The sequence below is a fragment of the Trifolium pratense genome, linkage group LG4 (genome assembly GCF_020283565.1).
Source record: "Trifolium pratense cultivar HEN17-A07 linkage group LG4, ARS_RC_1.1, whole genome shotgun sequence".
NCBI lineage: Eukaryota > Viridiplantae > Streptophyta > Magnoliopsida > Fabales > Fabaceae > Trifolium > Trifolium pratense.
The window spans coordinates 32,016,070-32,042,148 of NC_060062.1; the positions used below are offsets into that span (position 1 = coordinate 32,016,070).

The window sequence follows — 26,079 nt, forward strand, 5'->3', positions numbered from 1 at the left end:
TTCCTTTGATTGGTCGTAAATTTACTTGGTTCAAAGGGGATGGGTTCTCGATGAGTCGCATCGATAGGTTTCTTCTTTCTGAGGAGTGGTGTTTGGTCTGGCCCAACTGTAGGTAGGTGGCCGGGTTAAGAGGGTTATCGGATCATTGTCCCCTGGTTTTATCAGCAAATGAGAAGGATTGGGGACCTCGTCCGTCAAGGATGCTTAAGTGTTGGAAGGATGTTCCTGGTTATAACTTGTTTGTCAGAGAAAAGTGGAATTCGTTTCAGGTTGATGGTTGGGGCGGGTATGTGATTAAGGAAAAGCTTAAGATGATTAAGGCGGAACTGTCAGGGTGGCATAGGGATCACACTCAAAATCTTCCTAGTCGCATTGACAAACTGAAGGGTAGGCTTTCAGTCCTCGATGAGAAAGGGGAAGAAGAGAACCTTTCGGAGGAGGAGCTTGCGGAGCTTCATGGAGTCACATATGATATCCATTCGTTATCGCGGTTGCAAGCTAGCATTAGTTGGCAACAATCTCGTTCATTGTGGCTCAAGGAAGGAGATGCAAATTCGAAATATTTTCATTCGGTTTTGGCGGGGCGACGTCGAAGAAATGCTATGGCTGCTATTCAGGTGGATGGGGTTACTCTTGAGGGGGTGGATGTAACACCCAAACCCCTTAACGCGAATTTATTAAATATAAATAAATAAAACACTTAAGAAAATTCAGGCGTCACATGTTATAATACGAAATCACGGCATAAACGCGTAATGCTAGCACAACGGAAATTAAAACAATAATTAACATAATGTATATCATACAATAGTCATAATTGTTCACACAATATCCCTAGGCTCTAGGCCATATCAACAAAGGATATTATGTTTACAACAAAAGATAGGATTAACAAAGTTAAATATGCCATCACGGGCTTAATACAATCCAATCGAATAACCCGACCCGGTAAATACCTAATTAGAGCAATTCTATACAACCCATCAAAAGATATACAAAATATATCTAAGGAGTAGTCTAAGCTAAACTCCTCACCAAAAAGCGCACTACCACGAGCACGAGCAAACCTCTAACTCTGATCGGGATCCTCAACCTGAGAATCTGAACCTCCAACGGTCCAGCACATAACACAAAACATGAGAGTTAGATCACATAATCAAAATACAAGTGCAAGTAAATTGATACTTAAACACTTCCTCAATAACATAAGCATGCCTCACAATTATACATATACATATGCATATATTCACATCTATAATCCAATTAGAAGTTCTCAAACACATAATCGAATACCAAACTATCAAGTATCAATTATCAAATGCCACAATTAGCCAAACATGTGTCACATATCATTTATCATAAAATGCACACATAGCCTAATGCAACTCTAATGCTTCAACTTCATGAATGTCACCCTAGACATTTCTAATGCATGTGGTACCATCTTCTTTATTAGAGTATCTCACCTCTAATATCCTTCTTTATCGAATAAATATAATCCGATATACTTCTTTATTGGAATATCCAATATCCTATTTAATTCATGAATGCATGTATATGTTTTTCATTAATTGACTCACAATTATATAGCATAAAGCTCTATGTGGAACACTATCCAACATACTTCATCATTAAGATTTAACAAAACCTTAATATCCTTCATTTATATTTCATACACGATTAACAATCATATAACGATTAGCAATGAGCATTATAAGCATCAACATGCATCAACTATCATGTAAGAATACCATTAAACCATGTTACAAGTGCCTAATTACACTTACAAACATCAACGATTAGCAATGAGCATTATAAATAATTATTTTTGATGTTGTTAACATTATTTACATTTTAAATAAATGATGTTTTGTTCAAAAAAAATGCATTTTTTATTAGGGGTCCATTTGTAGTATTTGCCCTGGACCTCGAAAATCTCGGAACCGGCCCTGGAGACGAACTGTTTTTACCTCTAAGTTTTTGTTAGTGATTTAAATTTTGAAGCAAAAGACTATTTTAACGAGATAACTTCTAAAATAAGTTTTTGTCTATTTTTAAGGATTAGACTTATTCTTCGACGTACTCTTTCATAATTTGAGAGTATTTATCCATCAACCAATAAAAATAAGCCACAAAAATAGATTTTCATGTGATACCCACAACTAACTTGTAACCAACTTTTATTTCGCATGCATATGACATGTTCTTATTGGTTGATGAATAAATACCCTTAAATTATGAATGGTAGTTTAGAAAAAACAATGTTTTAGGCATGTCATGTCATAAGCACCAAGTTTGGTCTAATGACGAAAGATTTGGACAATATGCATGAGATCCAAGATTCGATTCTCATTGACATCATTATAAAAAACAAAAAGGCGTGTAATGTCTCATGATTATCTCCAAGTTGTTTGTTAGATTTGATGGAAATATGAAGGAAAAAAAAATGAAAAAATATAATTTGCTTATAAGGACAAAAGCTAAAATTTGCTAATTTTATAGAGAAAAAGAAAAATAATTTATTGTTAATATTATTACCCATTAGTAGTCAATATATAATTAATCTCCGTCGTGGAACCTGTGTGACACATAAAGTGGGTTCTTCCTCGCAATCGTATTTTCTCCGAACCAGAAATTGAATCTATGATCACATGCTAAAAAGGACAAAAATTCTTACCACTTGAACCAATTTATTGTCGGTAGAAAATTTATTTTATTATTCTTAATTAGTCTGTCTTTCAATTCTCTATCTTACTTTTCTTTTCTTTTTTTTATGGTATTCATCTTACTTTTCTTTTTGTTTTAGTAAAACAGAGTTACTTTCCTAACAGTTTCCTACCTTTGGATTGAAATATGAGGTGTATTGAGGTCACTATGCTACTAACTCAGGGTTGGCAACTAGGCATGTATTTTTTTGTATTGTTTCCCATGTTTTGTAGAATTTCAATTTTAGACGACACAAAACTAATAGTATATTTAAGGATACATCCTAACTCATGTTGGGGATGTGGAAAGTAGAACCTTCATGAGAGCAACTATCTCACTTTCAACATAGATTATGGTTCTTGACCCCAAAAAATATAAATTAGTTTCAATTTAAGAAAGCCCAAGGATGAAAATAGAGTACTATAAACTTATTAATAATCTTTTGCCTTTCCAAAAAAAAAGTACTATAAACTTCATCTTTCAAATTTATGTACAATATATAATTGACAAAATTACTCTCATAGTTTTCTATCATAGTTTTTTAACAGAATTTGAATTTCTATTGCATCGATGTATTTTATCAATTTGAATGAATGAATATCGTTTATTTTTAATTAAAAAAACATAATTTTAAGTAATAATTTGGTCATTTATTTATTTTAGGTTATTTTTGGACTATGTTTCTTAATGATTTTTCGAGCTTAAAATTTATACTTTTTTTAGGCATACAATATTTTTATCATTAAAAGCACACAAAGATAGAAAATTCTAAATTTAAAGCTTAAAATCAATATCCAAACATGAAAAAAAATATTATTAAAAAAATAAAGAACTAAATCATTATATAAAATTAAATTAAGTGACTATAAATTTAATGTTGCTCGCATTATTATATCTAGTGAACCATTTAACTCTTTACATTTGTAATACCAACTGGGTGAAACTTTTTCTTGTGTTTCGTGCTAACTCATTATTACTTCCTCTGTTATAAAATAAGTGTCACATTTGGTGATGCACAATTTTGATCATTAAAAATTATGAAAAATTGATATTTTAAAAGTATTAATCTTGACAAATCTAATAATATCTTATATGCTAATATTTGTCTTTATGTGGTCAAAGTAGCTTATATGAATAGAGATACGGTCAAACTTTGACACTTATTTGGGGACTGAGGTAGTATTAGGTTTATGTATCTTTATTTTCTAGTTATTGCTTTTATTTTCTCTTATAAAAAACACCAACAAACATATACTATTTTTTTGTCTTTTTATTTTCTTCTCAGTCAAATTTATTTCCTCTATCTTTTTTTCATAACCCAAATAAAGTTTAAATGAAATCGCAGTGGATATTGCATAGTTGGAATGATGAGAAATGTGTGAAACTATTGAAGAAATGCAAGGAATCACTCAAACATAAAGGTAAAGAAGGAAAGGTGATTATCATAGATATGGTGTTGGACATTGACCAAAAGGGAGACAATGACATTACTAAATCAACTGAAACACAACTCTTCTTTGATATGTTGATGATGGTAGTTGTCACTGGAAAAGAGAGAAACGAAAAAGAATGGAGTAATTTGATTTACTCTGCAGGTTTTTGTGGATATAAGATAACTCCAATTTTAGGCTTAAGGTCTGTGATTGAGATCTATCCCTAATAAAATGAGTTTAAGTCTTTAATGCACTAAAGCTGAAAAGTGTTAAAGGAGTTTTACACTATCATTCAATAAAAATCAATCATACTGTTATGTAAATTTATGTATAACGAGCATTATTAAATTATGGTTAAATATGTTTTTAGTCTTTTTAAATATACTAATTTTAATTTTTAGTCTCTCTAAAAAAATTCTGCTAATGATCCCAACAACTTTAAATTTTCAATTTTAATTAGTTTTTTTTTTTAAAAAAAAAGAAAAAGTTCAAGTAGCATGTTTCAAAATGATTTTTTTTAAGACATGTAATTATTAAAAACTTTTATTAATGACAGGTCATCAAAATAAGTTAGTTAAAACACGCGACTCAAACTTTTATAAAACAGTTGAGATTATATTAAAATTGAAAACAGAAAATTTAAATAGACCAAAATTCGAATAAGATTCTTAGACTAAAAATAAAAGTTGATATATTTAAAGAGGCTAAAAATATAACGTGAACTTTTCAGTGTTCCGCATATATACGGCACAACTGTTATGTAGTTATTTTTTTACCGGTCTATGTTCATCTTATGCAGAAACTTGGTTAATATATATTTGCCGTTAAAAAAACTAAAAATATAATTTAACCTTTTACATTCTCGACAAATATTCGATAAGATTGACAAGCCAAAGAATGAATGAATTGGAGGTGGAATGCATCTCTCTCATAAGATTGACCACATAAGTAACTTTTCATATCTTACTTTTACACAAAACTTTAAAGTATTAACATTTCACTTTATTATATCTCAACATATTCCCCGAATGAGTCTCTCCATCCGCAATACATCACCATTCTCTTATTATTCCTTTAGACCTTTGAGGAAAGTCTCACTAGGTTGGATCAATACATTAGATTAAGAGCAATCACACAAATCACTTTTTGACACGTATACTTTCACGCAAAACCTTTATCCAACATAACCTTTTCCAACCAATATAAAATTTTAACTCAACATCTCGTGCCAACTGAATGGCTGACCTCAGGTAAAGCTTGAATGGACAAAGTGGCTGCACCAAACACAATCTTATTTGTATCTCTTATAACAGTGACAATGCCACATAAACCGTTTATTCTTAGTTGGTAAACTATCCTGTAAAACCCTCCTTATTATTATTGTCGTCTAAATCAAATCATTCCTGTGGGTGAACACATGAATCCCCCTTTAATATTGCACATGATCAAAGTTGCATATATAGTAACTAAAAGTGCAAAATCTCAATTCGGATTCTTAAATTACTTTGTAGTTTGTACAAATTAGAAAGAATGGGACCAACATGATTTTGAAATTTCCATTCAAATTGAGTAGGTAGTATAGTTTCTTCAAGTTATTTTTTTTTTTATTTTACAATAGAGTATAAAGAATTTACTTCATAATAAATGGCTGCTATACTAGTACTAGAGTCTAGAGTGTACAGTTGGTGGGACCTGCTTATGTGTAATCCACTAACAAAATTGGGTGCTGTTTATAAGTGTTATTTATCAATTATTTGATTACATTTTCATTAAATATAGATTTAAAAGAATTTTATTAATTTTATGAGCAATATTAATTTTACCAATGTGAATTTTAACTCAATTGATAGAGATATTGCATTATATATATACAAAAATTAGGGTTTAAATTCACATTAAGATAAAATTTCTAGCTTCTAAACTAATTAGTTAAAAAAAAATTATTAATACTATTGATCAATACACACATGTAATCAATTATGATGGCAGAGCATAAAAAATAGTATATAGAAATTGTTCCAAATTAAATTTTGTGCATAACATAATTGCATTCTAGAAGTGTTGATTACATAGACCAGCTAGGCTTATAAATAGAGACCCCAAGTAAAGGGAATTTCATACTTTAAGCCTTTGCTCATACTTCTTTAAAAAAATTACTAAGAGAATGGAATCCTATAGTTCTTCCAATTTGCTCAAAGCTCAAAGCCACATATGGAATCATATTTGCAACTTCATAAATTCCATGTCACTAAAATGTGTTGTTGATTTAGGCATACCAGATATCATACACAATTATGGAAAACCCATGCCACTCTCAAAACTCACTTCTTCACTACCAATCCACCCTTCGAAAAAACCATGCATCCCTCGCTTGATGCGAGTCATGACTCAGGCTGGCTTTTTCGTTGAACATAATGTTAACGATAATGAGTTAGAAATTGAGTATATGCTTACCGATGAATCTATACTATTGCTTAAGGATCACCCAATGAGTGTGACGCCCTTTTTGCAAGCAGTACTCCATCCAATTTTGGCGAACCCGTGGCATGAATTGTCAACTTGGTTAAAAACCGATGATCCTACGACATTTGAAACTGCACATGGAATGTTGATATGGGATTATGCGGCGCGTGAGCCTGCCTTTAACAACTTATTCAATGATGCAATGGCGAGTGATGCTCGATTGGTCACTAGTGTGGTGATTGAGAAATGCACCGGAGTGTTCAACGGTTTGGAGTCATTGGTTGATGTTGGAGGAGGCACCGGGACCATGGCAAAGGCGCTTGCTAAATCATTCCCAAAAATGGAGTGCACTGTATTTGATCTCCCACATGTTGTTGATGGCTTGCAAGGAAGTGATAACTTAAACTACGTTGGTGGAGATATGTTTAAGAAAATTCCTCCGGCTGATGCCATTTTGTTGAAGGTAAAATGTCATATCACAATTCATACAGTATGCAATTTTTTTTTGTGGGAAACAATATATGTTTTTTGTGACAATTTCTTTTAATGATTCTAATTCTAGTTACATTGGATAACAATGCAGTGGATATTACATGATTGGAATGACGAAGAATGTGTAGAGATATTAAAAAAGTGTAAGGATGCAATCGCGAACAAAGGTAAAAAAGCGAAGGTGATTATCATAGATATGGTGGTCGACAAAGAGAAGGGAAATGGTGAATCGGTTGAAACACAACTCTTCTTTGATATGCTCATGATGGTGTTGGCCTCCGGAAAAGAAAGAACCAAGAAAGAATGGATTAAGTTGATTTCTTCAGCTGGTTTCAGTGACTATAAGATCACTCCAATTTTAGGACTAAGATCACTCATTGAAATTTATCCTTAATAAAATCTACCTAAGTCTTATAATTCTCAGTTGAGAAGTGAATAAGAATGGATTGACACTACTATCATTCATATGTGTGATTGTAATTTATAATTTTGTGAAACATTGGAATAAAGTGATTTGATTTGGACTCTTTCATTATGTGTATTTGTTGGAAAAATCATGCAAGGGAAAATAATTCAAAAACATGTTTAATTGTTATTGACTTCAATTGCCTATATATTTTCAGTATTTGGTGACTTAAATTTACTATTGCGTTAGAATTGTCAAGCATGAAGCACCACCAATGTATGAGACCCATTTATTTTTTTAAGCAAACTTTACTAAAAACAAACTCAACCCAAAACATAAGCCATTTTTTGATAAGTAGAAATTTTATTAATGGTGCTCAGATCAGCCGATAGAGAATGAAATTATATATTAAATAAATTTAGTTTAGAATTTATGTTAGTTTTTTTTTTTTTAATTGTTCTTTAGATGGGCTTATTGTTGGCGTTTAGGCTCATATAGATATTGACTTTTGCTATCCTACCCTATTTCTCGCGCGTCCTACAAAATTATCAAAATATTTTCGTCTGTTACTTAAATAGCGGATACCTTATAATGTCTGCTACTTAAGTAGCGGATGGTATTTTTAAGAATTTCTCATTGTTTATAGTGTCTACTACTTAAGTAACGAAAGCGTAAAACGGAAAAGGCATAAGATACGCAAGAAACTAGTAAAGTAAATCTCATATATGTAGCCTTTAGAATTGCCAAGCTATCCAAAACCGCCGATGTACAACCGCCTAATTTATGTCTCACCACTCCAGCAGCAATTTGTTTGTCACATGACTTTTTGAGAGCTTATAATTATAATGTTTTCTCTCCTGACCCCTTTCTTTTCTATCCCTGAATTTTCATTTTTGTCTTTGGGGTACTTCGGTTTGTACGAACCAAATTTTTTTGTCATGCTCAAAAAATTCAGTTAATAAAAATCGAAATTTTGTGTTCCAAATTTTTTTCCAGATTTCCTGCATAAATTCAGCATCAGACCCTCAACTTCCACAATTTATTTGAAATACTAAACGATATCCGATTTGAGTAAACGATCACTCGTTGGAAAGCTTAGGGTGTCAAGATTACAAATATAAATTTTGTTTTGAGGGTTAACTATGCAATTGGTTCAGTTTGACCAAATAATTGGTATTGGTACAGAAACAGAGCAGAAACTTTTCTCAAACTTGTTGGTAGATTTTCTCATACTATATTTAATGAAATTTAACAATTCCGGTGTCAATCCTGTAGTAAGTTTTGTCTTCTTTACACTAGATTAAAAATCATTAGCATGCGACTTATATTCAGAGAGATATGCTAAATTTACCACATGTAGCTCTACACGAATTTTCACATAAATCTTTCTTCTTTTCTTAACATTTATGTTATTTCGGTTTATATAAACCGAATTTTTTTTCCATGTTTAAAAATTTCGGATTGTATAAATCGAAATAAGTTGACCAAATTTTTTCAAACTGCAAGGAGCAAAATGAGATTTTTGGGAGGTATAAAAGAAAGGCGAGATCCAGAGAGAAAACATCATATTTAATAGTTTTTGCGTTAGAATTGTCAAGCATGAAGCACCACCAATGTATGAGAGCCATTTATTTTTTTAAGCAAACTTTACTAAAAACAAACTCAACCCAAAACATAAGCCATTTTTTGATAAGTAGAAATTTTATTAATGGTGCTCAGATCAGCCGATAGAGAATGAAATATATTAAATAAATTTAGTTTAGAATTTATGTTAGTTTTTTTTTTTTTTAATTGTTCTTTAGATGGGCTTATTGTTGGCGTTTAGGCTCATATAGATATTGACTTTTGCTATCCTACCCTATTTCTCGCAGTACTATAAAATTATCAAAATAGTCTCGTCCGTTACTTAAGTAGCAGATACTTTATAATGTCTGCTACTTAAGTAGCGGATGGTATTTTTAAGAATTTCTCATTTTTTTATAGTGTCCACTACTTAAGTAACGAAAGCGTAAAACGGGAAAGGCATAAGATATGCAAGAAACTGGTAGGGTGGCAAAGTAAATCTCATATATGTTGCCTTTAGAATTGCCATGTACAACCGCCTAATTTATGTCTCATGTTGCCCGGGTGCGGGGACGGTACCGGTATTCGGTACTGGTACCGGTACGGGGTACGTTATTTTTAGAAAAACTAAGGTACGGGTACGTCCCTATAATTTTTTTAAAAAAATATAATTATATATATCAAATAATAGAGTTATATTGTTAAAACAAATAATTAAACATAAAAAATATCACACCACACTTTAAATGTAATTTAAATTGTTCGAAACATCAAAATATGAAATTAAAAACCAATTAGCTCAAAAAGAGTCAATTATTTCCCTCTTCATTATCACTAAAAAGAGTGACCTCTAGTTAGGTTCATCGTGAGAAAGACCAGCAATTTCAAGAATATCAACTATATATTAAATAAATTTCATTCATCTCTACGAATATCCCACATTTTTGTTGCACTTTAATTATAAGTATTAATATTTCTCTTTCTTGAGAGAAGATGAAGATTGGTATGAATAAAATCTCGATCTTCATCTCTCTTTGAATTGAGTTTATTCCTTTTCAATGAATGAGTGAATAATTCCGGCGGCTACTTTGTTATTGTTTTTTAGCAATAGTTGCTACTTTTATATTATAAACAAATAAAAAGCGTAAATCTTGCTATAAAAAATAAACTAATAATAAAAGAAAAAGGAGAAAAAAAATCGTGTTTTTTTGGATTGGTGTACCACGTGCGTACCACGGGTGTACCACGCGTGTACCCATTGCAAAAAACAAAAAAAAAAAGGTACGACGTCGGTGCATACCGGGGGAGTACCATACGCGTACCGGTACCCGGTACGTACCCGGTACCAGTATTCGGTCTAAAATGGATTACCCATGCAACATAGGTCTCACCACTCCAGCAGCAATTTGTTTGTCACATGAGTTTTTGAGAGCTTATAATTATAATGTTTTCTCTCTTGGCCCTTTCTTTTCTATCCCTAAATTTTCGTTTTTGTCCTTGGGGGTACTTCGATTTGTACGAACCAAATTTTTTTGTCATGCTAAAAAAATTCGGTTAATAAAAACCGAAATTTTGTGTTCCAAATATTTCTCCATGTTTCCTGCATAAATTCAGAATCAGACCCTCAACTTCCACAATTTATTTGAAATACTAAACGATATCCGATTTGAATAAGCAACCACTCGTTGGAAAGCTTAGGGTGTCAAGATTACAAATATATTTTTTTTTTTTAGTATTAACTATCCAATTGGTTCAGTTTGACCAAATAATGGGTATTGGTACAGAAACAGAGCAGAAACTTTTCTCAAACTTGTAGGTAGATTTTCTCATACTATACCTAATAAAATTTAACAATTCCGGTGTCAATCCTGTAGTAAATTTTGTTTTCTTTACACTAGATTAAAAATCATTAGCCTACGACTTATATTCAGAGAGATATGTTAAATTTACCACATGTAGCTCTACACGAATTTTCACATAAATCTTTCTTTTTTTCAACATTTATGTTATTTTGGTTTATATAAACCGAATTTTTTTTTTCCATGTTTAAAAATTTCGGTTTATATAAACCGAAATAAGTTTGACAAATTTTTTCAAACCACAAGAGACAAAATAAAATTTTTGAGAGGTATAAAAGAAAGGCGAGAATCGGGAGAAAAAACATTTAAAACACTTATAATCAGTAGTACTACTTCCACCAATTTTACAGTTGTGTTGTTATTAGACCCATGTGCATAGTATAAGTAGTGGCCCTTTTCTCACCCATATCCATCGTTACACTCCCACTATAATTCACTTTATTCTCATTTTTGCTCAATCACAACCATTGAATATAAGCTCAATCTGTAGGATGGATCATTGCCCTATCTGACACATAACCAGGTTCCACGCACCAGCAATTTTCTTCAGCAATTTTGGAAGTAGTGTATTCAATACCTTCAAATTTTATAAAAGAATCTTTTCGACTAAAAACTTTTGCATTTATATAAAAAAGTATAAAAGAATAAAAGAAATTGTGCCTAATTACATCATTTTCCATAACCCAACTGCATTCAATAAGTGTTCATTACAACTAGCTAGCCTTATAAGTAGAGAGCTAAATAATAGAGGTTTCATACTCTTACAATAAGACTATCAACAATGGTTAAAAGTTTTGAAATTCTGGTATAGCAGAACCAGATGTTGTACAAAATGTCGAGACATCTGGTCTGACATGAACAATACGGCAAGATATATAAAATTAAAAATGGGTACTGAGAAATAATGTTTGATCAGATGTTACAACATTCAACTTAAAGAGAATGTCGTACTTAATGTTGGAACATCTTACGAAACATAATAAAATCAACAAGTAAATAAACTGCACAGGAAATTGTTAACCCAGTTCAGTCAATCTGCCTACTCTGGGGGATATCAATCCAGGAAGGAAATCCACTAATAGCTCTAGTCACTAAGACCTCCAGCAAACCCTTTGAATTTACGTCTTACACTAAGACCTCCAGCAAACCCTCGGTTTATGTAACGACCCATTTTTCGTATTCGTATATTTTATTAAATGTTATTTTATTTATTAATTGGCTTTTATTATTTTAGTTAGCGACGAATAATTATTTAGCCGAGCGTAAGATGTTAGACGCGAGAACCTTTGTTTTGGGCTTAATGGGCGTGAAAGGCAATGGGCCTAAGCCAATTGGGCTTGGTTCAAGGTCCATAGAAAGTAGTATAAGTAGCAAGTCAAACCCATGAATAGTATTTCATTATGTTTTCTTTGAGTTTTGAGTGAGCAAGAGCAAGAGCAAAGCTAAGCTAGGGTTTTGGCTAGGAGAATCACGAGAAAGAGAGAAGAGGAAAGGCTTGGATCATCATCTTTGCTAAGGTAAGAGATTAGAATTCATGATTCTTGAGTGGCAAGGAGAGGGGAGATTGTCTATGTCTCCATTCCCGAACTCTCCCACTCAATTTCTTTTAGACTTTTGATTAAGCTTTTGTATGTGAGTATGATGTTCTTCATCATCACTTTGTATGTGTTAATCACTAGCTTGATTTCATGAAAAATATGTATGTGTTTGAATCATGTTTGAAAAGTTTATGAAAGTTGCTTAAAACCCAAGAAATTGGCATGATTTTGATTGTTTGAGGTATTTGGATGTTTGGAAGGGATGATTAATGTTCCTTGATATCATATATGCTTGGAATTGCTGTTTATAAGAATTTATAACATGTTTGAATGAATTTTTGAGCTGATTCAATGTTAAACCGCCTTAGAAAACTCAAGAACAGATATTCTTTTCTGGTGTAGTTCGCTAAGCGACCAGGAGTTCGCTGTAGCGAACATGTTCGCTGAAGCTCGCCAATGCTCGCCATGAGCAGGTGACTTCCTGGTGAGGTTCGCTTAGGCTCGCTAAGCCTTCGCTCAGCGAATAGTTCGCTGAAGCTCGCCAATGCTCGCCATGAGCAGGTGACTTTCTGGTGAGGTTCGCCATGTCTCGCTGAGGCTTCGCTCAGCGAAGGCCTCTGTGACAGCAATTTTTGTTGATGTTTGTAAGTGTGATTAGGCACTTGTAACATGGTTTAAGGGTATCCTTACATGATTGTTGATACATGTTGATACTGTTAATGTTATTGTTAATCGTTATATGATTGATAAACGTGTATGCAATAAGTTGTAGCTTAAAGTGAGCAATGTGATGTTTTGGCATTAATTTGTAATGTTAAGTGAATGTGTTAGGATTGTGTTCCCGCATTCATAAAAGAGTAGCTTCGAGCTAAAGAATATCATATGGTTGATATGTGCATACATACATGCATTCATGATTGTATGTGAACATTGGAAACTTGGGTTCCAATAACGAAAATGGATTATGTGTCCATAATGAAGCCGAGGATCGGATTAGATGAATCCATGAGTCCGGAGTTGCTATCCAACAGGATATAAAACTGTGTTGGCTTATCCAAGGGAGATAAGATGGTTCGGTAAGTTCCGACATATCCAGCAAGATATAAAACTGTTCTTGGTCCACCGTTGGTGAGACACCTTGGTACCACATGCATTTAGTCATGTCTAGGGATGGCATGACAGTGAATTAATTGGCATTAGATGCATTAGGGTAAATGTGCATATTAATTGATAAGTGATAAATGTCATATGATTGACTAAGGTGTTGTCTGATGTTTATAATAGCTTTGTGCTAATTGTTGAACGTGTCTTGGTACAAGTGTAGAGTCTGTCATGACTATAAAATGAACAAGTGTAGAGTCTGTCATGACTATAAAATGAATGATTAATTGGTAGTCGTATTTGTTGATGTATGTGTATGAGTTAGAATATGTATGATAGTTCGAAAGTGTAAGACCTTTCTTATGCTCGTATGATATGCGATTATGTTTTCTAACTCTCTGCTTTGTGTTATTTGCTGGACCTTTGGGGGTTCAGATATTCAGGCTGAGGACTGTGCCGACGTTTAGACTGCTGTTTTAGCTCGGTGTTGAAGTATCTTTTGGTGAGGAGACTTAGCATAGATTTCTCCTTTTAGTACTAGCTTTTGGTTAGAGGTTGTAAATAGTAAATGCTCTGGTAATGTAACATCGAGTCGGGGATTACGCTTGGATTTCATCGTATATCGGTGTTACCTTTTGGACATGCTAGTTCTTGTATAAGTGACATCCTTAGGGATGAATATGGCTTATATATATATATATATATATATATATATATATATATATATATATATATATATATATATATATATATATATATATATATATATATATATATATATATATATATATATATATATATATATATATATATATGTATATATATATATATGCATGCTTGGTTTGATTGAATCCGCTGTTGCTTTTCATGTTAAACTTCATGACGCTCTGTGTGTATGCCTGTGTTTTAATTACCGCGTGGCACTCTGCCTTTACACTTGTTGAAAAGTTTTTAAAATTACGTTTTTAAGGGTAGTATGGGTTAGGGTGTTACAGTTTACGTCTTACACTAAGACCTCCAGCAAATCCTAGGTTTACGCCTTATGACCTCGACACTACTCATGTAACTTCTGCCTAGGAACTCCTAGACATGAGATCCCATCTCACTTCCACACAACCAACACAACCTGTGTTGTTCATATAATGTTGAATAAAATGTGGTGACAACCACCGTGACAAACTTTACTCTTGCTTAAAAGCTTCGAGTAAATCACACACAGTTAACTCCGTACTTCAAAGCTTAGGAGTAACCTTAAAACATTACAACTCAATTAAACACTGTCCTACTCAAGTATTAAACTAATACGTGAGAGGCTCACAAACACTATCTTTTTGCTTAAAAGCTTCAGAGATATTACAAAACTCTACTCATTACCTAAAGGTTTCTGAGTGAGGACATAGTGACCATCTCACAACCCGAGTGGTTCACTTACACCAACTCTCCTAGAGAGTGGCTTAAAGACACGAAACCCTAAAGACTACATCTTTGATGAACAATGGTTTCGGTTCATAAAATATTGGTATTGAGTCTTCTTTATATAGACAGAGCTAGCACACTCCTGATCATCCAAGATAAGCTTCAGAACACAGCTGGTCTTTGAGTCACGTCCAGCTAAGCAAATCAGGCCTTAATAAAAACTTTCCTAAAATGGTTGATCCTCTTTAGGAAATAAACAATGTGTTAATCATTCCATTAAGTCATGATAAGAACATATCTTCACTAATAACGTCTTGATTAGATCAAATCTTGATATACACGTTTGTAAAGTGGATTTCCATATATAGCAGATACGTGTAATAAGTGCGCGAGATTTGGGCAATCTGACTGTCGTACCCAAACATGTTACAACATTTCGTCCAACATCTTTTGTACCCAACATGTTGAAACATTTGGTCCAACATCTTGCTTGTATATTTGTTTTAGCAAAATGAGGCCAACACACAAATATCCAACAATCTCCCCCTTTGGCAATTTTTGGCTAAAACAACTTCAGCCCATTAATTAGCATAGAGAGATTTAAAAACCGTACAATCATTCAAGTCAACGTGAGCACACAAATATGAAGGAAGGTAGAAACATCTTCTATGTTACTTCCAAAAGAATTCCTCAAATGAAAATAACGCACAGGGTAAAGAAATAAACTTTACCATAAACCATCAGAGGCATACACAGCAGCGGAATCATAACCAACTTAGCTTCATCCTTCAGTAGAGAGAAATAAACTCTCACAAGGACACTTGGGAAAAATAAATTCCCACATCAGCATCAAGATGTTTCAACATTTTGTAGCGCATCATAACATCCATACATTAAGCACACATAGACAGAGAAATTGATATTGCATTACTCTCCCCCTTAATATCAGATCAGAGAAACTTTACTTTTGCTCCCCCTGAATACATCAGCTCATGCATCTCATTAGGCCATCAGAAAAAAATGGTTCTTACTCCCCCTGAATTCATGCATGTCACAACACACACTACTACTTCTTCATAGACAGGCCAGACTAGCATGTCACAACATCAGATACAACATTGTAAAGTAGCAGACAAACACAAACATACTACTCCCCCTTTTTAGCCACAAAATATGCCCAACAAAAACTTCGTGCATTAAGAGCAATAGTAATGAACATCACAGAAATCCATAGTGCAGAATATCAGAGAATAATAGATCCATATATTAGTATCTAGCAATCCATAGTCTTGAAATAGCTGAAGCATTACATCACGTACCAACAGAAAAGGCAAATGTCCTCAACATTATGCTCCACATCATATAATCATCAGATACCATACATCACATACTGCTACCGCACACAAAACACATCACAGATCACAACTCCTTAAGCAAACCACAAAATAGCAGTTGGGAAGAGTAGATTCCCACAAAGCTGAGAAAAATAAGTTCTCATGCAACCAGGATGTTCCAACATATGGCAGGACATCATCCTGAGCAAACAAATAGATCATTGCACAACAGAATAATAACTACTTACTGCATTATGCTACTTCCCCTCAAAATCAGAATCATAGCAAAAATTAATTTTACTCCCTCCAAATACTTTGGCACATGCTTATCAGAATGATCATCAGAAAATAATTCTTACTCCCCCTCAATTTTATCATCCATATCAGCACATAAGCATATAGCAGCACATATTCAATACTACACCACTCAAGATTAGCAGATGTCTAAGCATCAGACACCACATCATATAGTAGAACACATTCAACCACTAAAAGAGCATGCATATGTTTCAACATCAGGTAGCACAATAGACATTAGCAGCAAAACATATCATGCCTACCAACTACTAAACTACTTCTCTTTTTAGTCAGAAGTTTAGACAAAATATGGTCTTCATGCATTAATCAAAGAGTACAATAGTAGAGATATCCAAGAACATAGTGCACAGAGCTACTACAAACGAAGACAACACCATGGGATACATACCTCATCAGATATAAATCAGCAATGGAGTCATCATCAAATAACATAAAACATATCACACTTCATCAGCACAAAATTTTCAACATGATGACCAAGATGTTTCACCATCTAGTAGCACATCAGATAGCACAGGTTCCTCCGGTATGGTATCATAGCATTGACAACAAAGATGTTTCAACACATAATAGCACAACACATAGCACATGTTAGCAAAGATGTTTCAACATGTTTATCTAGCGTGGTATCAGAGCGAATATGAGCAATCACAAAATACGTCACATGTTAGCAAAGATGTTGCAACATATGGTAGCACAGCTTCTAGCACAGGTTCTTCCAGCATGGTATCAAAGCATGTGGTCTTCCAATCAGTGCATGGAGCATCCATCTAACAAAAACTCCCCTTGTACACATGATCCCATCTTTGTGCAAAGGAAGCACGATGAAAGGAAACATTGTCACAGAGAGCAACAAGCACATTATGAGAGATCTTTTTCCCACCAGACTTTTTCTTTGAGGCAAAGGGTGTGATGTCTGGCACATCCTCCTCAACATCATACTTAGAGTCACATTAACCTCATACATATTCTTTTCAGAATCAACCACTTCTTCATTAAGTGGCACAGTTTGATGACTTTCTTTAGACTGAGAGACCCTTCTTCAACCTCAGTAGAATTTTCTTCATCAGATCCTGTTTCTTCATCATATGAGTCAGATGGGTCAACAGATGTCCCAACAACTTTCACCACAACAGTTTCTTGAACAGGTTTCTGGACAATAGTAACATCAGCCTTAGGTTGGACCACAGATGTGTTAACGTCTGACACAACATCCTTTTCAGGAACAGTTTGTTTTGGTTTATCCACAATAGAACCAATAGCATCTTTTGTCTGAGATGCAGCAGCAACAAGAACATTAACATCTACAATTGTGTTTGTGGAATCAACAATATTCACACCAACAGAGATAATAATGTCAGGTACTAGTAATACTCCTCGTAGCTTCTTTCTCCTTTAAAGCACAAAGGGAGAAATAAACTCCCATATACTGAGGAAAATAAATTCTCACACATCAGAGAAAAATAAATTCTCAAAAAATCAGATCAGGATGTGTAGACATCATGGGTGACATCATAGCATATTTCATGAGAACATAAAGCTAGAGGTTTCAAAAGAAGATCTGAAACTGTCACATATAGTAGTAGTAATCACATTTAAGTATCACATATCTGACCATTATCACATCTGATCTTAACACATCTCAACACATATAGTACTTCTCAGCAGAATGCACATCAACACAAATAGTCATAGCATGACCAGTTCTCTTTCTGTCATACTTTGAGCAATAACTTGGTCACGTGGAAGATCATCAAGATCAGTTTCTTCCACCACAGTCTAAACTCCAATACTCCAAACCACCATCAGGTTTATGACTCTTAGAACCATATTAGCATCAGTTTGGGGAATTGTAGAACAGGTTTCAACAACACGAACAGGTTGGTCCAAGATGTTTCAACATCTGATGTGACATCAGACTCAGGTGAGGTTTCTTTGGGGAACACAACCACAACTTTAGTGGGGAATAACAAAGTGACAGAATCAACAACTTTGAAAGATGACACATGAAAAAATTTCAAAAAAAAATGTCATCAACAACCACAACATTCATACTAGACTGACCTATGGTTTTAAGAGATCTTGGTTTATCTAGAATTACAATTTCAGAGACAGATCTCACAGATGTTTCAACACTACCCACAACATTTGAACTGACAAAACCTTTAACAGAGGTAACAACATTTAATTCAACATTAGGGGTGACAACTAAATCAATGAGATTATCAAAACGAGTTTGGTAGGTTTATTAACATCATCAACAAACATAGATAGACTTTTCTAGGACCTTTTGAGAGATAAGATTAACTTGGATAATGGATTTAGAAATAGGTTTCCTAGATGATGCACATTTTGTTCACCAAGCAATATAGAAGTAGTTTCAGATGGATTCAAAGTATTCACAGACCTTTTATGCATTCCCTTTTGACACGTGGTTGATCACACTGTCCATTTCACTTCCTTGTTGATCTTACAGGAAACATGTCTCGAATAATGTTCTAACATTCAGTCAGACATTGTCTTCTTTTACTTGCATTGATCAACACATCTTCAAACATACTGTCTTCCACTTGATTCTAAGTGTTCTTCTTTCACTTAGACTTAGTGACACATACCAAGACATCTGAATATCACATTTGTGACATCTCTCAATAATGAAGACTCCTGGAAAGTCCTTCCAAAAAAAACTGTAGAGAAAAATAAATTCTCCCAGACTCAACCATTTAACCACTCGAGAGATATGTGAATAACTGATATAATTATTCAGCTTTACATGACTAGAATCAACCATGCCTTGTTAATAATTTCATAATGTCACAACATGTTGTCTGACATCATATTCTCATATGAGGCAAAGATCTCCAGAAGCTTGTACAACACTCTAGACAATATATATGTACCAATGCAATCCACAGATAAACACATGACTCTACCTGTCATAGATAATCAGGGCTCCAGCTGAAGATGAAAACTCGAGCACTAAATGAAAACATGTGAAAGACTTCATGCTTTCATGTTGAAGGGAAACACCAACTCCTTCAATAGAGTCGATTCTGAGTCAGATACTCTCACTTCTTGAGAATATGTAACACCCAAACCCGTTAATTAATTAACTCTGCCTTTATAAAATCTTTTTATAAAATACGCAGCGGAAAATTGAAAATATGATTATAAAGCGCTGGTTTGAATACTACAAGCTTCATTCAAAGATAATACTAATATAATTAATTAGTAAAATGTTTGAATAAACAACACAAATCTTCGCATCGACACGATGCGTCATTAGTCTTACAAAACGGATACATTTTCAAAATAAAACTAAACCAAACAGAGTGTTCTCAAAGGACTCTATATAGATATAAAACCTCTTTTTCCCGTGTCTCAATCAGAGCAGAGCTTCACCATTTCACTCGGACGAGGCTAACACATAACCTGTCAACCTGGATCCCCAAAGGTCCAGCAATTACACATAGCAGAGAGTTAGAAAACATAAACATAAATATAAGTGTGAGTAGTATACTACACACTTCACACGCTATCATACATTTCTAACTCACGCACATACATCGTCAAATACGACTACCAATTAATCATTCATTTACAAACACACCAATCATATAGTTTCACGTCTTCTCGGACACTACCAAATTGTTCATTTTATAGTCATGACGGACTCTGCTCATATACCAAGACATGGCAACAATCACAGTATTAAACAATTAGTAAATACCAAAGCTTAACACATACGGAAAACACATTACAATCCAATCAGATAATGTCACATAACAATTATCAAATACATGTGCATTTACCCTAATGCATCTAATGCCAATTATCCAATGTCATGTCAACCCTAGACACGACTAATGCATGTGGTACCAATTTTACATTGTTCAGATTTCAGTCATGACGGACTGTTCAGTTTTCAGTCATGTACGGACTGTTCAGATTATAGTCATGTACGGACTGTTCAGATTATAGTCATGTACGGACTGTTCAGATTATAGTCATGTATGGACTCTACATCAGCAGTTTTACATCAGGCAGGATAAGCGTCTCACCAATGGTGGACCAAACCAGTTTTACATCATGTTGGATGCTGCTATTCACCCCATTTAAGATGAACCCAGTTTTACATCTTGTTGGATGCGTCGGAACTTACCGAACCACCTTATCTCCCTTGGATAAGCTCAATAACAGTTTTATATCATGTAGGATATGGTTATCATCAACCATCTCTCCCATAAAGAGGAGTCACACAGTTTTATATCATGTTTAGATATGGGTTCCAGATCTCGGATAACATAATCCCATCTTCGACCACTTTTCATAAACATAAACCATTTTCATCAATTATTGGAATTCACATGATTCCCATAACACAATTATTCATGAATGCATGATTACTTTTAAACACATCAAATTCATGACGCTATCTAGCTCGAAGCTATTCATTCACTGATGCGGAAACACAATTCCAACATCTAACACATTAGGATAACACAATATCCTATCACTCAAATCATAATTATTCACATGATAATTATCTGCATAACCATTTTTATACACATAAAGTTTCATTTACACTTATGTCATAAAACACACATCATTTCCTTAACATTGCAATTTAATGCCAAAGCATCACATTACTCACTTTAAACTGCAACTTATTGCATACACGTTTATCAATCATATAACGATTAACAATAAGCATTAACAACATCAACATGTATCAACAAACATGTAAGGATACCCTTAAACCATGTTACAAGTGCCTAATTACACTTACAAACATCAACAAAAATTGCTGTCACAGAGGCCTTCGCTGAGCGAAGGCTCAGCGAGACATGGCGAACCTCACCAGGAAGTCACCTGCTCATGGCGAGCATTGGCGAGCTTCAGCGAACAGGTTCGCTATAGCGAACTCCTGGTCGCTTAGCGAACTACACCAGAAAAGAATATCTGTTCTTGAGTTTTCTAAGGCGGTTTAACATGGAATCCACTCAAAAATCCATCTAGACATGTTATAAATTCTTATAAACAGCTAATTCAAGCATATATGGTACCTATGAACATTAATTAACACTCACAAACACCCACATACATCACACTTACAAATTCATACCAATTTCTTGCATTTTAAGCAAGTTTAACAAACATGCAAATCATTGATCAAACATCTACATATACCCACTTTCAACTCCCCAAAGTTGTTTACCTCATCTACCATGAGTTCACTACACATGTTAGGATCAAAAGAATCCATTTTCCATTAAGAAAGTCACCCACAAAACCCACAAGAAAATAGAGTGGAAAGAGTTTGGGAGTGGAGGAATCGACATCCTCCCCTCTTTCGAATCACTCACGAATATGTAATCTAACTCTCATACCTTAGTTCGACGATTCCTCGAGCTTGCTCTTCTCTTTCTCTCCCACGAGCTCTCCCTCTCCCTCATGAGCTCCTTGCCCTAGCTAAGCTCTTGAACTTCTCATGGATTTGTAACTTATGAGACTATTCACCCAAACTTATGCTACTTATAGCTCCCCCATTGTTTACTAACTCTTGGCCCAATAGACTAAGCCCAATTGCTTCTCACACGCCCAAAAGCCCAAACAACATAACTTCTCGCTCACTAACTTATGTTTGCGCTAAATGATTATTCGCCGCTTAATAATTTAATTATAAATCACGCCCTCGCGTAATAAAATAATTAAATAACGAATACTAAATTTTGGGTCGTTACAGAATACATCCAAGCATTCTGACCTCTTCACTTAACAAGGACAAATCTGATCAATGTCCTAGCAGAACCACACTATGTATCATGACCTTTTGAATAAGCAGGATGTCATGCATACAAGGTTTAAAGTCACTCACAAACTCCAAAACATCTCAGTTTGCTTAAAAGCTTGACTAAGATCCTGATTATCAACTCTTTTCTAGAGTGACTTGCAACAGAAGAAAACCAAAGACAATTATCAAACCTCAGTATTTGACAATATTCTTCTACCCTTACATTCACTAGTAGTTGTTGATACTAGTGGAATAAATAGTCATGCATTGCCAGAGCATACTATTAAAACAAGATCAGAACCTCCACATTTTGATTCACATAGTCAAATACGCGTCTTCTAACCATACAGCTTGAGCACTCCCATGCACAATCTCAAGCACCTTCCATATAACAACCATAAGTAAATATGATGTCACAACATTATTTGGGACATCATCTTCTGATTTTGGAACCCAATTACATTGGTTCATAAATCATCATTCAAAAGGACTCATTGTGCATAGACATCCTTCAAGAATCTTCCAATAGAGTACCATCAATGCAGATCATCCAGGTTTTTCAAAACACCTGAATACCATAAAGAGAAATATACTCTCCGAACAATAAAGTTCAGACTACATAATTGCACAGCTCTTCAGACAAATATATCAGTTTTATGCACAACTTCAACAAAGGATATACAGATACTTAGCTCCCATTAAAGTATTCATCATTTGTCAGATAGGATTACCTTCTCACACAAGGTAGGACATTAGATCTGACATCATTCTTTTGCACATATATGGCACCAATAGATAACATCCACTCATGACAGTTATTCTTACAAAAAAGTCATTTCAGATTAGGTCAGTTGCTTGACCTTGTACTCCACCCTGAGTAGAACCAGCATCCTTGGCTGAAGGAGCAGATGTTGGAGAAGATGTTTCAACATTAATTCTGACATCAATCTCAATCTCATCGGTTTCATCCTGAACTATGGTCTGAAGATACCATAGTAGTCCATAACTCTTGCAAGGGGACACAGGAGAATCAACCATCAATAGTTGATCAACCTTCAATATCAAATCATCCACACATGCAGGGACGTGCATATTTTACATCTCAAAAACTTCTTCTAATGTTCCAACCCCTTGTCTTACTTTGAGATGTTTGATGCCATTCTTCTGAACCTATAGAGGAGATTCCCTCTAACAGGTATCTGGAACACTTTGATCCAACATAATATCAGGTACCACGGATGTGATAGTACTTAGCACAACATCAGTCTTAGGTGCCAAAGATGTACCGACATTCGACACAACATCATTTTCAGAGACAGATCCTTTAAGAGACTCATCAACAAACTCACTTGTAACCTTAGTGGAAGCATTAAATACATCGGATGGATTTTCCTTGATTAGTGTGCACCAGACAATGGAGAGAGGGATGCAACATATACTTCCTTTCACTTCAACACAAGCATACATCTTGAAGGGAAGTAAAAACTTCGTCAATCTTAATTCAAAAGATATCTTTAATGCACAAGGTAAAGAATTAACTTCACCAAAAATACCAGAGAACCATAATCCTTTGGTCCCAAAAAAATAAATCCTCTTTGTTTAATCATGCATTCATGCAACTAGATATTATCACAAGAATATAACATGCATGATTAAAACATCATATAACACATCAACACTGCACACAACTTCAACAACCACTTACTTGGATCAGACATGAACTAACCCAAGAGGTCAACCATATGTTGATCGTGTCCCAAGAAACTTATCTAAGACATGTTTCTAGCGTAGAAACCATCTCAGACACAGATGCCTCCTCTTCCAGGTCAGGAGAAGGTTCCAAACATATGTAACCAACACACACTTGTTTAGCACCCAAGCATCTGCCATGCCCTACTGTCATCCAACAAAATTCTGCAGAATCTACTCTTCAGATGTTCCGTCAGATGTTCCAACATCTGATAAGACATCAGTTCCCTTCTAACGGAACACCCCCAAGTGGAGGTTAGCTTTTTAGAGTTAGAAGCAAAAATAAATTGCTCATAACTTCCCTCAGATTCCTATTCAACAAACTCATACATGAGTGCCTTTATGAGTGGACTTAAGATCACCCCCAAGTATCTTTGGCATCTCTAACAAGTTAATAAAAAAAACTCTCCTCGAGCATCACCACACCAGGGCTTACATCATAGAACGGAGTGGTGCATCCTCAACAAACAAAACCACCAGGAGTTTTCCATCAGATATGTATGCAGCGGAATTCAAACCACAAAACTCCTCAACAAACTTCAGGCACACTACAATAACACATGTTTGAAAATAAATCAAACCATACAGCAACTCATCACAAGATCTACACGCCTGAACAACAAAAGATAGGTCTAATACACACCCTATCATGAATAGTCCATCCTCCACTTCTAGGGACCATTCAATCAATGTGAACTTCTCCAAGTTCAAACAAATTTTCAGTATTCCTTACTTGCCCATAACCAGAAAGTATCTTCCCTAAGATCTCATCCAGAAAACAGAACAGGATGCCTGCTCTGATACCAATTGAAATTCTGGTATAGCAGAACCAGATGTTGTACAAAATGTCGAGACATCTGGTCTGACATGAACAATACGGCAAGACATATAATATTAAAAACGGGTACTGAGAAATAATGTTTGATCAGATGTTACAACATTCAACTTAAAGAGAATGTCATACTTAATGTTGGAACATCTTACGAAACATAATAAAATCAACAAGTAAATAAACTGCACAGGAAATTGTTAACCCAGTTCAGTCAATCTGCCTACTCTGGGGGATACCAATCCAGGAAGGAAATCCACTAATAGCTCTAGTCACTAAGACCTCCAGCAAACCCTTTGAATTTACGTCTTACACTAAGACCTCCAGCAACCCTCGGTTTACGTCTTACACTAAGACCTCCAGCAAATCCTAGGTTTACGCCTTATGACCTCGACACTACTCATGTAACTTCTGCCTAGGAACTCCTAGACATGAGATCCCATCTCACTTCCACACAACCAACACAACCTGTGTTGTTCATATAATGTTGAATAAAATGTGGTGACAATCACCGTGACAAACTTTACTCTTGCTTAAAAGCTTCGAGTAAATCACACACAGTTAACTCCGTACTTCAAAGCTTAGGAGTAACCTTAAAACATTACAACTCAATTAAACACTGTCCTACTCAAGTATTAAACTAATACGTGAGAGGCTCACAAACACTATCTCTTTGCTTAAAAGCTTCAGAGATATTACAAAACTCTACTCATTACCTAAAGGTTTCTGAGTGAGGACATAGTGACCATCTCACAACCCGAGTGGTTCACTTACACCAACTCTCCTAGAGAGTGTCTTAAAGACACGAAACCCTAAAGACTACATCTTTGATGAACAATGGTTTCGGTTCATAAAATATTGGTATTGAGTCTTCTTTATATAGACAGAGCTAGCACACTCCTGATCATCCAAGATAAGCTTCAGAACACAGCTGGTCTTTGAGTCACGTCCAGCTAAGCAAATCAGGCCTTAATAAAAACTTTCCTAAAATGGTTGATCCTCTTTAGGAAATAAACAATGTGTTAATCATTCCATTAAGTCATGATAAGAACATATCTTCACTAATAACGTCTTGATC

General features: G+C 34.6%; 2 protein-coding genes across 2 annotated transcripts in view; both read left to right on the forward strand.

Moving 5' to 3' along the window:
- Positions 1 to 4,440, forward strand: part of LOC123881397 (trans-resveratrol di-O-methyltransferase-like) — a 32,904-nt gene extending 28,464 nt beyond the window's left edge. Inside the window, exon 2 of the mRNA XM_045930081.1 lies at positions 4,052 to 4,440. Within this exon, the coding sequence (XP_045786037.1) occupies positions 4,052 to 4,366 (315 nt within the window). The 3' untranslated portion in view covers positions 4,367 to 4,440. The remainder of the gene's footprint in view (positions 1 to 4,051) is intronic.
- A 1,804-nt stretch (positions 4,441 to 6,244) lies between these two features.
- On the forward strand, positions 6,245 to 7,735 carry LOC123921805 (probable O-methyltransferase 3). Its single transcript, XM_045974486.1, has 2 exons — positions 6,245 to 7,065; positions 7,186 to 7,735. Exons 1-2 carry the CDS (start codon positions 6,304 to 6,306, stop codon positions 7,486 to 7,488), a joined length of 1,065 nt encoding a protein of 354 aa, XP_045830442.1. The 5' UTR covers positions 6,245 to 6,303; the 3' UTR covers positions 7,489 to 7,735.
- The last annotated feature ends 18,344 nt before the right edge of the window (positions 7,736 to 26,079 follow it).